This window comes from Felis catus, chromosome B1 (genome assembly GCF_018350175.1).
Source record: "Felis catus isolate Fca126 chromosome B1, F.catus_Fca126_mat1.0, whole genome shotgun sequence".
Lineage (NCBI taxonomy): Eukaryota > Metazoa > Chordata > Mammalia > Carnivora > Felidae > Felis > Felis catus.
In genome coordinates this window covers 104,408,787-104,423,365 of record NC_058371.1, presented here as the reverse complement: position 1 = coordinate 104,423,365, position 14,579 = coordinate 104,408,787, and the positions used below count along the sequence as shown (strand labels likewise).

Below are 14,579 nucleotides of genomic sequence, written 5' to 3'. Positions count from 1 at the left end.
TTACGCATCTTGGGAAGTTATAAGACAGGAGTCCTTTTCACAATGTTTAAAATCTAGTCAGAGACACAAACCAAAGATAAGAAAAACTTATATAACAAAACTGAATGTATGTCACTTGAGTACCAAAAATGAAAAATACGTTGCAAAAGGGTTCAGAAGAGAGACCCATGTGGCCTGGAAAGGCTGGGAAATCTTTGTGGTTACAGGTATTTTTAAATTCTTGGTAATCTGATCATCTTTATTCTGTAATCATTTTAAGTTAAACTGAAGCTTGCTGTATTTTCTTTTATCCTAATTAAAGTGCTGCCAAATCCAATGGCACGACACTTTTAGATGCAGACACTTTTAGGTGCAGCTATTTTTAGATGTACAACAGTAGATACCTGGGGTATGTGTTTTTGTATATCCATTCTACTTGTCTTTACTTCTCATAAGAGTGGTGAAAGCCACACATATGAATCCCTGTGCAGAAGGAGAGAGGCCTGTGCTTCAGGGAAATCCCACAAGTGTGACCGCCAGACTCTCCTCACTCCTATGTGTGCAGCAAAAGATCTTGGTCTGCGTGTGGGAAACTAATGCCTGCCCAAATGCAGCAAGGTCTTTTCTCGCTTTTAGAAAGGTAGTTTAATTACAGGGAAATGCATACATGCATGACAAACACTACTCTAATGCACACTCTAATTTCTGAGTCAGTGACTTCACTAATTAAAGTTCTGTATTAACACCCTTCTGCCAAAATCAAATAAAAAGAAACAAGACTTATGTGTCTGGCACTTAGCTCTTTTTCCTGCCCACTTAGGCTTAGATGACAGTATAAAGGGACTGTAATATGGTCAGAAGCTGGGGAGGGGGGTGAAGGAAAAGCAGATGGGCTCTATAACCTTCCGGCTGGACAACGCAGCCTTGGAATGACCTTGGCATGGTTATTTACCTTGTACACAACTTCAGAGGCACAGGAGTAGTCACACGTCAGAAATGACTCTGTATTCTGTAATTTCTAGCACTAAGTCATGTGCCAAAGGCGTAGAGTTTTCTGGCTTCCTTTAAGAAACTGCCCCATAGTTTTAAAAACAAGACATTTGATTTGCCAGGACATTTGTCTTTATAATCTTAAAACCTCCCAAAGTGCATTTGAAAAGTTTGAAACAATGCAAACATTTCCAAGACCTATTGATCTCAGAATATTTCTTAAAACTTACTTAATATACAGCGCTAGGTCTGTAGCTAAAATAGCTTGCTTGATTATTTTCAGCGTGGTCTTATATTCTTCGATGGAGAGGCCACTGAGAATCTGATTGCCCTTTATAAAAAAGAAAACCATCATTAGCACTCTGCCTGGAGAGGCTGCTGACAAGAGCAAAATCTGAAGGTAGAGTGACATATCTTAAACACATGCCTAGTATTCTAAACTCGTGAATACAGAGGACAGCTGCTTACTTTAATGCCATGAAATGATGTTTCCCCTCTATGTTCCACTTCCCACCACCCTGTCCTATAAGAAAATACAGCTTCATAATGGTGCACCTACCTACACATGCATGTTTTTCCACATCTTATACTCCCTAGGCCTTAGTCCAGGCCTAAAATCTAGTAACTCTCTCTCTATATATATATTTGGACTAAGAGAGAGGATCCAAGCAGGCTCTGCACTGTCAGTGCAGAGCCTGATGTGGGGCTTGAACCCATGACCATGAGATCATGACCTAAACTGAGATCAGGAGTCGGATGCTTAACCGACTGAGCCACCCAGGTGCTCCCAAATCAAAGCCATATTAATGGAAATCTAGAATGGAGTAGCAAAACTTTTAAACATTGATTATTTAAAGAATAATCCTCTATGGATTCTGTCATAAATCTAATAACATTTTTTGGGTGCAAATTTCCATAATTTAACTAAATCAATATGGCAGACAGTGTGTGTTCTTTAGGAACATGTGAATGTAGATGGTGGCCCCGTAGGGCATGAGCCAAAGGTGTACTTACTGGTCACAAAAAAGCAAGTATAGTTGAAACATCTATAAGGAATATTGAAAGGCGCGTGGATGGCTCAGTCGGTTAAGCCTCCCCTCTTGATCTCAGCTCAGGTCATGATCTCATGGTTCATGCTCTCTGCTGTCAGCACAGAGCCTGCTTCAGATCCTCTGTCCCCCTCTCTTTCTGTACCTCCCCTGCTTGTGCTCTCTCTCTTTCTCAAAAATAAAAAATAAACATTAAAAAAAAGAAATATTGAAAAGGTGCTATGTAACCGTTTTTTATTTCTTGTCTGTAATTTAAGGCATAGTGGCTCCCTGATGTTGAGTTACATAAAACATTCCTTGGGTATTCAGCATACACTCAGGACAACATCTATAAGTTGAATCAGATGTGCTTCCTAAATCTCAGGGCCAAGAAAAACCCAGAGGAGTGGGAATGAGATCTGGAGGCAGAGGATTTGTTCTGAACAAAGAGAAACTGCCGAGTGTGGTAGGCCAGTGCCAAAACACCGGTTAGAGAATAACTAGACGCCAAAATTGTGGCATGTATCTAATTAATGAATCTGTGATTACAACCATAAACATTGTTTTAAAATATGTAATCACTTTAGATTCTGGGCCAGAAAGGAAACTATTTAGAAAATAACTGATACTTCTATGTGTTTTAAGATAAAACAATTTCAAATGGAAAAGGAAATATCTTGGGGCGCCTGGGTGGCTCAGTCGGTTGAACGTCTGACTTTGGCTCAGGTCATGATCTCACGGCTCGTGAGTTCGAGCCCTGCGTCGGGCTCTGTACTGACAGCTTGGAGCCTGGAGCCTGCTTCAGATTCTGTGTCTCCCTCTCTCTCTGCCCCTCCCCCACTCATGCTCTGTCTCTCTCTTTCTCTCTCAAAAATAAATAAACATTCAAAAAAATAAAAAAGAAAAGGAAATATCTTTTGGTGTTATATTTTTATTTTTGCTTTCAAAAACAGAGACTGTAAATTCTCTGTAAATGTTTTGGTGCTAATACTAAGTAATGTTTTGGTGCTTACAAAGACAGAATATTTATATGGTCTTATAATTTGAGACCAACCATCTATATGACCAAATTTCTTATAAGTAATAACATATTACTTAGTAAGTTATGTTGTTTAATAAGATAGATAGCTATGATAGGGATACTGTTAAATATGGGGTTCAGAAAAAGCTTAGCCTATTTTCTTTCCTTAAAACTAAACAAGATATTAAAATGAAGGTTTTATAGTTTTAAATGAGGCATATAGATAGCAAATCCCAAGGAAAGTACAGATTTCTCTACTACAAAACAGCATATAATTCCTGAGAAATCTCAGTTCTGAAAAACTACACACTAAAAATGACATGGTTTATGGGAAAAATTAGTGCTGGGGCAGATTGCACAAAGCCCATGAAACTTTATAACCAGAGTATAAACCAAACTGAAAATTGGTGCATCTGCAGGTAACCCAGTCAGCTCAGGCTAGCCAGTCTGGAGGTCCTTTGAGAACAGTCAACACACAAAACAATGGTGTGGAAGCAATGGTTTGTGGGGCCCAGAGACAACGTGGATGGGACTGGATCACTGAGACATTGGGGCTGCTATTAAGGTGGGCACCGAAGGAGGAGCAACCTCCTAGGAGCCTAAAGCAAGCAGTCCAAAGCAAGGGAGCAAATGCCCATTTTCAATATTCTTGAAATAGGGCAGAAGGGGTGCCTGAGCAAAGCCAAGTAGAGGGATTTTTTTCTTTCTTGTATAAGGTCAAAAATTCAACTCTCATAATTCTTGTACCTTACCCAAGAGAACTTGTGGATGAAAGAATACAACTTGTACACTTACACTAACGTCATTCAATTACCAGTCACACATGAACTAATTCATACTAATCGCATACTTTATCAATCTAAAGTCAATTTAAGTATGCAGAACTTAAATTTTTTTAGTGTTTATTATTTTTGAGAGTGGGAGAGACAGAGTGTGAGCAGGGGAAGGGCAGAAAGAGAGGGGACACAGAATCCGAAGCAGGCTCCAGGCTCTGGGCTGTCAGCACAGAGCCTGACATGGGGTCTGAACCCCTGAACCATGAGATCATTACCTGAGCTGAAGTCATACACTTAACCAACTAAGCTACCCAGGCACCCACTGTGTGCAGAATTTATAATGAGGTTACCAAATTGGCTGTATAACTCAACCCTTCATCCACACTGAGATGTTTAGGGAGAGGTGAGATTGTGTTCCCCTCCATCTCAAATAAGAGAGTGGGGCATGAAGTCCCTACATATGTCTTTTGTAGTGTAGTGAGAGTGGGAAGGGCCACAGTGGTCTCATGTCTAATTCCTGTCTGGAAAATCTAAAAGGCAAGACACAGGCTGACTAGCCACTCTGACTTTGGCAGCAATGGGGAGGTTCCTACTATATGGGATGCTTGCCCTCTCCAAGTTTTGGAGGCATGGGATTGATTTCAGTCCTGTCCTTTTCAAAGGGGATGACAAAGAAGGCCAAAGAACCTTAGCAGAAAGGAGCTGAAAGTGAATGATCAGATTTTCCTGAGCAGAGGAAGGAGCCATAAGTAAGGCAGGCAGAGATGGTCATTAAAGGAACATCTGGTAGAAAAGCCCCACAATGAGGGCACTTGGCAGGCATCATGAACTTACCCACAAGAAAAGAACTTGGTTTAAACACCTGCCAGGCACAAAGAGTGAGACACTCTTAACAGTACCAGTGTGTTGAGAAATTTCTTGCCCCTCTTCTTAGCTATTCTCTCTTCCTACTCTCCAAGTCTGGAGGGGAAGGAAACTACATGGGGGGTTAGGGATGAGGAAGGAGTTAGAAGAAGCACAAGATAGGATTGAGAGAAGCCAACCAGGCAGTAGGGGGAGAACCTGAAACTTTAAACCAAATCCAAAATCCAGAGTATTACACAGAACTGGACATTTTGGTTTCTAAATTGAGAATTGCATAGTCTATTTTGGGACTTGATGTAATTAGTACTTGACGTAATTTTTACTTATAAAAGAATAATCAGAAAAGTCATGGGCCTCCCAAGTTTTCTTCTAGGGCTCAGAGAAGACTAGCCACACGGGGCAAACATAAAAAGATGGGGGTAAAATTGCTTTAAGATTATATACCATGCATTGTGCTTGTTCCACATAGTAGTTACAACTTTGACTTTTTTCTTACTATAAAGGTAATACATGCATATAGCAGATACTGTGAATAATGAACGAATCAAAACGAGAATGTAAAAGTATTCATAACTGGACAAAGAAAACCTTTGTTAATCTTTTGGCATACATTATTTTAATTTTATTTTCCTTAGCATTTATTTGTCTAGCATAGCGTATCATATGTTTTCTTACACTGATGAATATTCATGTAACCAAACTATTGAATAGCTTTATTTCTTAACATAGCAGTTTGTTAATGGTCAGAAGTTTCCATGAAAAGAGGAACAGGCATGGTCTTGTGAAAGCAAACCTTTGAGCGCTGTATAAACCATTTCATTTGACCAAAAGAAAAAAAAAGGGGGGGGGAGAATTAACTGAGAGCCAAAAAATACTAGTTTTGTTTGTTTCCAGTTTGCCATAACCAAATAGAGGTGTGTAACCAGATATCCTTTATCAGGCAACATTTAGACAGTTTGGGCTGTCCAGAGAAGTGAGGCTGGGAAGATCCCAAATGTTTTGGCTTTGCCTTCCTTACCCAAAAAGGAATAAAGCATGCTCAAGAATTTATGATGCTGGGAAGAAGTCCAAAACTTAAAAATAAAATTGAATTTATAAAGCTCTCTTTTAAAATTCCACAACCATAAAGTAGGTACTTACTGGACTATTAAGAATCATCAGGCACTGGTCAAAATGATGATGCTCCATGATCGAATGGCAGTAGAGCTGAGCAAGTGGGTGTTCACTTCTGAAAAATATTTTGTGGAAGAGAGAAAAAAGGCTTAAAAATTACTAGTTTCCCCAATACATTAATTTGTTCTTCATATTAGTCAATGAAAAAATAGGCTACTTCACAAAATTAATCAGACTAACAATCTTCTCTCCTTTCGCTGAGGAAAAGAGTGAGATGATCTCTGGGAAAAAACAGTCAAATTATTTTCAAATACCAGGGTAACCACTGCCTGTTCAAAATATGAACAATTTCATTGGTTTTAATATTGATAAAATAGTAGGAGTAAGCACAAAGGACTAATTTCTCTAACCATGAGAAAAAAATTCTCTGAAATACTTGTACCAATGATATTTTTCAATTTCAAAACTGCAATTAGTTTAAAATCTGGTGGGGCACCTGGGTGGCGCAGTCGGTTAAGTGTCTGACTTCAGCCAGGTCACGATCTCGTGGTCCGTGAGTTCGAGCCCCGCGTCGGGCTCTGGGCTGATGGCTTGGAGCCTGGAGCCTGTTTCCGATTCTGTGTCTCCCTCTCTCTCTACCCCTCCCCCGTTCATGCTCTGTCTCTCTCTGTCCCAAAAATAAATAAACGTTGAAAAAAAATTAAAAAAAAAATAAATAAAATCTGAAACAAATTGCAATGCTAGTCTATTCCTCTGCAATAAGGCTGAGGGCCAGCATATTCACATGTGCCGGTATATCCAAGGAGAATGGACTGCGATGGAACGAATGGGTAGGAGGGACAAAAGGCAAAGAAAAGGGGCAGAGTTGGTGACCACCCTCCTTTGAAGGGAAGAAGGAGACAGCTGAGTCAGAAAAAGTTCCCCATGCATGTGGGATCCAGAGTATTTCAGCGTAGGATGTCCTGGTAGCTCTTTTAACTTGAACTTGGGGACAAACAGATGAGACTGGCTGAGTAAAGGGAATGGAAGGGGTGTTATACTCAGTTCACTGTATGTAACAGGCAGTCACAGATCAAGGTCCAAAGCATGTCAAGTACAGTCCTCCATCTCTTATTTCTCACGACCCTTCGCATGTGAATATAAAGCACAATTTTCACCAGTTTTTCTTTAAAAGAAAAAGAAAACGTGAGAGTTCCTGAAAGTCTCTGTTCCTAAAATTTGTAGGACAGGGATTTATGAATTGTAAAGCACAATACAAGTGTGGATAACACAGCTGACTTACTTCTTTGTATTACTATATGAGTCATTAATTGAGTTTTCATTTAATTTAGAGAAGCTGCCCAAGACTGGAGGAACATAACATGGGAAGAAAATGAGTGCAGTAAGAGAAGCTTAAGGGAAAACAAAAATAAAACAAGGGAAATAAAGGTAAGAGAATGGGCAATCTCATCTATTCCAGTTGTCTAATCTTCCACTGATAACTGCTGACCCCCAAACGGCCATTCTTTGTGTTGTAAACTTTCTCGAGTTAACTCCTGCCTGTCTTCTTTGCTCCTCCATGTTTAGTGAGTTGTACAATGGACCAGATACTGTCCTTCTCATTGGACAATGGGAAAACAATGGATGGAGTAAAATGAGCAGATTTACAAAAAAAAAAAAAAAAAAAAAGATAAATTTGCTGGAATCAAAACTGGAGATGCATGGAGAATACTGGACAGTAGTTAGGAGACTACTGGGAAGCTCATAGTCCTAGTTCTAGTAATGTAGGTACGAGACAGCCTGGACCAGGGTGACAGAATCCCACATAAAGACAAGTAGAGTTGCCTCATAGCTGTTTAGGAGGTAAAAGTTGGCAAAGAATCTTGATGTTGGGACCTAGTGGGGATTTTCCTAGGGGAAAAGTATGAATGCCACATTTCTGCCTTGTCATTTACTGACATAGGAGAAAGGGAGAGGATTAAGGATGGGAGATAAAGGAGGTGAAGATGTGTAATTCAGTGTTGGATCTGTCGATTTTAAAGTGACTGAGGTCCACCAAGTGGATATAAAAGTTTGTATCAGGTCTGGGCTGGAGATGTAGACTTAGAACACAATAACCTGCAGATATCTGGTTATCTCCAAGCCACAGGAGCAGATGAGATGATGCAGGATAATGGAGGGCCCAGGGAAACAGAATGATGGCCTCCCTTCTGAATTCTGGCTTGCATTCTATATTCTCTATTTTCTCAATAGCATTTTCTCACCATTCAGACTAGCTATGCTGAGGTCAACTTCAACATGATAATTGCAACCTTCTTCATTCCCTTCACTTAGATAAGGAAAAGCATCTAGAGTATCTGAGAAATTCAAGGACAGGGCACTTGGGTGGCTCAGCTAGTTAAGCATCCAACTTGGGCTCAGGTCATGATCTCACAGCTCATGAGTTCGAGCCCCGTGTCTGGCTCTGAGCTGACAGTTCAGAGCCTGGAGCCTACTTTGGATTCTGTGTCTCCCTCTCTCTGCCCCTCCCCTGCTCTCTCTCTCTCTCTCTCTCTCTCAAAAATAAATAAAACATTTAAAAAAAAAAGAAATTCAAGGACCTATGGTATTAGTTTAATATCCATTTTGTTCTGCCAGTTGTTAGCTGTTTATAAGTCTATTACCTTGTTAGACTATAAACCTCTTGAGTTTGGCCAGATTTGTTTTCCCCAGTGATAATAATTACCATTTACTGAATGCCTCTAACATGTCAGGCACTGCACTAAGTAGTTTATATTTCATTTTTATTTAATATGGGACATCTCTGTTCATCACATCAGAATCCTTGGCCCCACCTTGGACTCCAGCCACTGATGCAGCATCCAGTTTCATGCACAATTTAATAGACTCCCTGCAGGGCCCAATTAGAAGGTACTTTGCTGTGGCCCACCATGTCTGCCCGGCAGCTCTCTGCCCTCTGCTGGTGCCAACAAGACCTCTCTTGCTGCATTCACCCTTGTTGAGCCTGGGCTATGGAGGAGTCAAGGCACATGGAGGCCATCTTTGACCAATGGGGAATGGGAACCTGTGGATCTCTGCCCCCCTACCTACTTTGTCCCTGGCTATTTATGTACAATTCTGGGTCTCATTTCCTAAGACTTCTCTGAATCACCTGGCAGGACTGAGCACCAGGTGCCTGGATGGGTGGACTGCTGGTAACTCATCCTCTTCCTGGCTTCCCCTTCTTCCCTGTTTCCCACTCCCAGGCCTCCATTCCTGCTCCCAGGGATCACATGCACAAATAGGCTATGTGCACACCAGTGTTTGTCTCAGGCTGTGCCTCCAGAGTGACCCAGGCTGAGACCTCTCTAAAATTGGCATTTTAGCATTTATTTTTTAGACAACCAAGAGTTCAAAGAGACTGTCTAACTTGTTCAAGGTCAACATAAATGGCGGGGCTGGGATTCAAACACATCCTCTCACCGCATCACACTGGCTCCTGACCCCACAGCACTTTGCACACAGCATCCACTTACTGACCTAGTTAGAGGCTGGACCGAGATGCAATTAGGTACATACAACACAAACATGTTTAAAATTTCAGGCGCACATTACATTTTTAGACAATGCAGACAGGACTGTTTCCCATTAGAAAAACTTCTTGGCTTATGAGAGAGATGAATGCAAATTATGTGTGTTTGCCTTTACTTACATTCTAAAAATATGGATTTATGAATCCATAAAAGGGCATACATACCCCAAGTTTCCTGTTTACAGAAATATTAGTGGACACCAATGTGTTCTCCATTCTACTGCTTTTTACTGTTTCAAACACAAGGCTATTTCTTGCTTCTTTATATGAGAGCCTGTCAGAAGGGCCCACTTAAACCACCGCTTCCACTGAATCTTATTCCCACAATGATGTCTATTCGTATGGACCTTACACCCTCCCTACATTTCCCATCGTTCTGCAGTAGTCTGTCCATCTCTTAGAGTGGTGTTAGGAGTCAGTGCCAAGGTCAGAACAACATTCTAGGAACAAGAAGCCTTAGAAATCAATAAAAAATGTAAGTTCTCTGAGGAACAATTCTTGCCACCCCAGGAATCCTTTTACAGACTCTTAACAACCATCCTTGATTTTGCTTCTCATACATGTATATTGCTCTGGGTTCACATCTCTTAAGTACTCTTTGTAAGCATGTAAACCCCATTTGATTCTTCACTTGACCACTTCTCTCCAAATCATCACTGTTGTATTCTATCAGTCAGGGGTTATTTTACCCTGCATTCTCTGTAATCACATTAGATGCCACAGGTATTCAAGGTGATGATTCATTTGGCCTTTTGACCCTACTTCCTTAACCTCCTTGACTCTACGGATAGTCTCTTTTCTTTTTTTTTTTATTTTTATTTATTTATTTTTTTTAATTTTTTTTCTCAACGTTTTTATTTATTTTGGGACAGAGAGAGACAGAGCATGAATGGGGGAGGGGCAGAGAGAGAGGGAGACACAGAATCTGAAACAGGCTCCAGGCTCCGAGCCATCACCCCAGAGCCTGACGCGGGGCTCGAACTCACGGACTGCGAGATCGTGACCTGGCTGAAGTCGGACGCTTAACCGACTGCGCCACCCAGGCGCCCCTGGATAATCTCTTTTCATGTCAACAATGGATATTCCCTTCTTTGTTCCACAGCTTCTAGGTGCTACCAGGCACAGCATTTTTGCTACTCCCTGATCCATATCTCACCTTGGGACAAAGCAAGATCTTGAGTCTTTAATAGGATGTCCTTAATATGTCCTTAATAGGATCCCCTTTGAAAAAGCTAAAACCTGGAGAGCATTTAATATATCTTGGGTATTGTTCCAAGTACTTCACATTTATTTATACTTTTTAATCCTTGTTAAAAAAAAACAAAACAAAGAAACAAACTACAAGATAGATACTGTCATTATTCCATTACACAGAGAAGAAAATAGAAAGAGGGTGTTAAATGACTCATTCAAGGTCAGATGGTAAGAGGAGAAGCCAGTATTTGCTTTTGTACCCAGGCATCTGACTCAAGTTGGCCCTTAACCACCATAACTATCATAGCCACTGTGGCATGGTCAAAGAACTAGTTGAACTCATGTATATGAAGTACTAAAAAGAGTTCGCAATGCCACATGGTAAGGGGTATATAAAGTGTTAACTTCTATTATTATTATTATTACTAGCTAGTGACTTTAGGACTCCTCGAACTTGTACTTTTTCATATTTGGATCTCCAGTCTCTCAAGCCCTCCAAACTTATCAGGGATGATGTCATTCTTGGCTAATACAGACTCTACTCAGTTGAACTTCACAAACTGTGATTCCTGTGCTGTCTTTACTGCCCTGTTGGGTCCCTCAGTGCCTGCTGACATTCTGTTGCCACCACGCCAGCCCATGACTATAGCTGTTCCTCTAACAGAGAGCAGAGAAGAGCAAGGTACACAATGAGTTTTCCCAGGACAAAGACACATGGTCTGAGTGTGATTACCAGGAAATTTCTTTTATTCTGATTTTATGGAACCTTAATCTTGAAAAAAAAAACATTCCTTTGATCATTTTACCTTTTCTAACTACCATCCTATTTATTATTTTCTCTTCTACCTCCTGTCCTTTTTGTCCCTCCTTCCCTAAGTATACACACAAGTGCATACACACTTCCCAGTTCTACTGTCATCAATGGCTCCATCAGTGTTCCAGTTTCTTGGACCAGGAGTCATGATTTCCCCCTTCCTTCATGTTCAATATTAACAATATTGAACAATATTGAACAATATCCCTTCCCCCTGTTCAATATTAAATTGAAAAACATTTCTCCTTCCATCTCTTCCTCTCTGTAGTCAGTATGTGTTTTTCACCAAAACTCAGCTTGCTGTAACAGCTTCCTAGCTGCACTCTGGGGTCCTATTTATTACCCATTATAGCTTGTATCTTCCTTTTGGTCTTTCCTTCCTAAACAATGTCTTTATTACTCACTGTAATGGCTCCTTGTTTCTTCACTACACCAAATATGCTTAGTTTTATAGCTGTCTCTAAAGAGTCCTACAACTTCTTGTTCACTCTCTTACTTTTCATCCCTGGTCAGTGAGCCTTCTGACTCTGCACAGGCCAGCCATCAGCACTGTTCCATGAGAATGCCCGCCTACCTCATCTTGTTTCTGGTATATCTTCATCCTCTCTCTTCTCCAAATCCTACCACTCTTTGGGATCCGCTTTGTCTCAGTTCTTCCATTAACAGTGCAGATGGGATTGCATTGGTCTTAACCAATCTCCTTCTCTGCTGAACATTTACAGTCCACGTTACTAAACAATTCAGGACTTACTAAGTACCTTGTTGTATTGATCACCACTGTTTCATGAGGCTATGAAAATTCCTTAATAGCAGGGACCACATTTTATACTTTATAGCTCTCTTTCTGCCTAGCAAAATGCCAGGCCCTAGTAACTGCCCATTAGCCAGCTGTCCAAAATGTAGGACACTGTCACTATATTTTATAAAACACCAAACTTGAATGAATCTAACCAAATAAATGCACTCATACAGTCTTCTTATACTGACTGCAGGCTGAATTGCAAGAGGTTTCTCTACTTAAGCCGAGTGCCACATTGTGCTTTCTTTAGTAGATGTCTGTCCTTCAGTCATTTTGTCCTATTCTTGCCTGTTTTTAAAGTAATCATCTAAAATCTATCTGAAACCACTCCCTCTTTTACCCACCCACAAGGGAGAAGAAAGCACAGCAGTGAACTCTTTCCCCAAATATTTCACTGGCATAGTAGCCGTACTCCTCATCATGGCAGTCTTCCTAATCAAGGAAGGAATCAAAAAATAACCAATAATGAATCAAAACATAGTCTGCTTTACATCTTACTCTAAATTAATTTTCTGAAAAGACATTCAAGAAGAATGAATGACAGGAGAAGTTTAGCATCTAACTTTGCTACCACATGAGGGCTTTTTTTCTCTTTTTGATGTATTAGTTTTGTTTCTGTGCCTTCTTTTATTGTGGTGGTTTTCTTTATGTAGTGTTTGAATACTGATGAAATTGGACACTGTACACCTTTTTGCAAGTTAGTTCTCTATATGGGAATGTTTATGGCACTCTGAATCTCCCGAGTCCCCTGGTGAAGAAATTCCTCCTTGAGCTATAACTCATTTACCACTAAGGAAAGAAAAAAAAAACATCCCTGGAAAATTCTTGGTTTCGTCTACTCAAACCACAGAGATGTAGGAAGAAATAAAAATCTCTGAAACTCCTTTAACTTTTTTTCTTAAAGTTATTATTACTTGGTGGAAGTCTGCTTTGTGGTGTGTGTAAAGGCAAGAAAGGCAAGATTCTGCAGTCTATGAATTTTTCCCAGGACTTTTTTTTTTTTTTTTGAAGAGAAGATGACGTTTCTCCAGATGTTTTTCCGGGTAATTGTTTTTAAATAAACAAAGTAAAATATAGCTGAGTGTTTTTTTCACTCTAAAGCAATGCAACATAGCATCTTAGAGCGACCATAATATGTTCAGCTTTGAGGTATGGAGGGAACATAGCACTGCTGGCTTGTATCTTTAGGCTGCTACGTCTGTGTTTATACACCTTTTCATGTCATTGTTCCCTTTCATAATTACTCCCATGTCAACGTCAGGCTCAGGAACACAATCATATGACAAAGCACAGAGGACAAAGGACATGTCATCCAATCTGTTCTCCAAAACGTTAGATCTTAAGAGAGGAAAGAGCCAGTCTCTGACACTCAGGCAAGAGCTTGATATCTTTTCCCATCAAAGGTCAGCAGAGGACACAGTTGCTGCATCACTACAATTCTTTCTACATGAAGTTTTCCATTTATTTAAATAAAGGGAATGTGATTAGAGAGCTCTCTGAAATTCCCTCAAGATATCAGACATCTGGAATTTCCTTAAGAGATCTATCCATTAGTTGAATCACTTGCATACTTAGAAAAATGCTAAGTAGTAAGAGATCCTGCCATTAAGATGTAGGCTTTTCAACTAAGTTGCTACAAGAAAATAAACATGTCACAGGGGCTCAAAACTCTGATGAAAAGTGATGTCACCTTTATCATCTCATTTGTCATTGCAAATGTCACTTTAAGCATGGCCCATAAGGGAGCCTGAAACACTTGTGTCAAGGGTTAGTATCTACTTTCAAAACCAGCCAGAAAACAGGCTTCTGATGGTGATAGGAGTATCACTAGCATCTGCTGCTAAGACTTAACACTTAAATATACACCACACAGGGGCCTCTGGGTGGCTCAGTCGCTTAAGCATCTGACTTCGGCTCAGGTCATGATCTTGTGGTTCGTGAGTTCGAGCCTCGCATCGGGCTCTGTGCTGACAGCTCAGAGCTTGCAGCCTGCTTTGGATTCTGTGTCTCCCTCTCTCTCTGCCCTCCCTTGCTTGCACTCTGTCTCTCTCTCTCTCTCTCAAAAATACATAAACATTAAAAGAAATAAAAAAATGCACTGCACATTCCGCCTCATATTGATATGTGTTATCTCTTAAAACTTACATCAACCCTACGAGGTAGGTTCGCTATCATCTCCACTTTACAAATCAGGAAATCAAAGAGAGAAATAAGAGAGAATAGAGACTAATAGAGAAAACAAGAGAAAAGTAGAGAAATAAGTTCCCTTGCCCAAGGTCACACGGGAACTGCATGGCAAAGGCAGGATTCGAATCCAGCCTGAATGCAGAGCCCCAAATTGCCAACATTGTGCTGCACTGTCTCCACTAACACCAAAATCCTCCTTCTACTGAGTGCTTACTAAGTACTTAGGACTGAGCTAAGCACTTTTCAGATATTATCTTTTCTAGT

The 14,579-nt window shown here is 40.4% G+C and overlaps 1 protein-coding gene and 1 long non-coding RNA gene across 6 annotated transcripts in view; one reads left to right on the top strand and one right to left on the bottom strand.

Annotated features, from left to right (window-relative positions):
- The window catches only part of PDE5A (phosphodiesterase 5A), a 142,823-nt gene that overhangs the window by 15,623 nt on the left and 112,621 nt on the right, over positions 1 to 14,579 (bottom strand). For all 5 annotated transcript variants that reach the window (XM_019828144.3, XM_011281658.4, XM_019828142.3 and 2 more), the window contains 2 exon segments: positions 5,799 to 5,886; positions 1,200 to 1,300 (listed from right to left, as the gene is read on the bottom strand). In XM_019828144.3, the coding sequence (XP_019683703.1) occupies positions 1,200 to 1,300; positions 5,799 to 5,886 (189 nt within the window).
- LOC111560155 overlaps positions 1 to 14,579 on the top strand; it is a 70,218-nt gene that overhangs the window by 41,929 nt on the left and 13,710 nt on the right. The window contains exon 7 of the long non-coding RNA XR_006596829.1: positions 7,103 to 7,199. This is a non-coding gene — a long non-coding RNA (uncharacterized LOC111560155). The remainder of the gene's footprint in view (positions 1 to 7,102; positions 7,200 to 14,579) is intronic.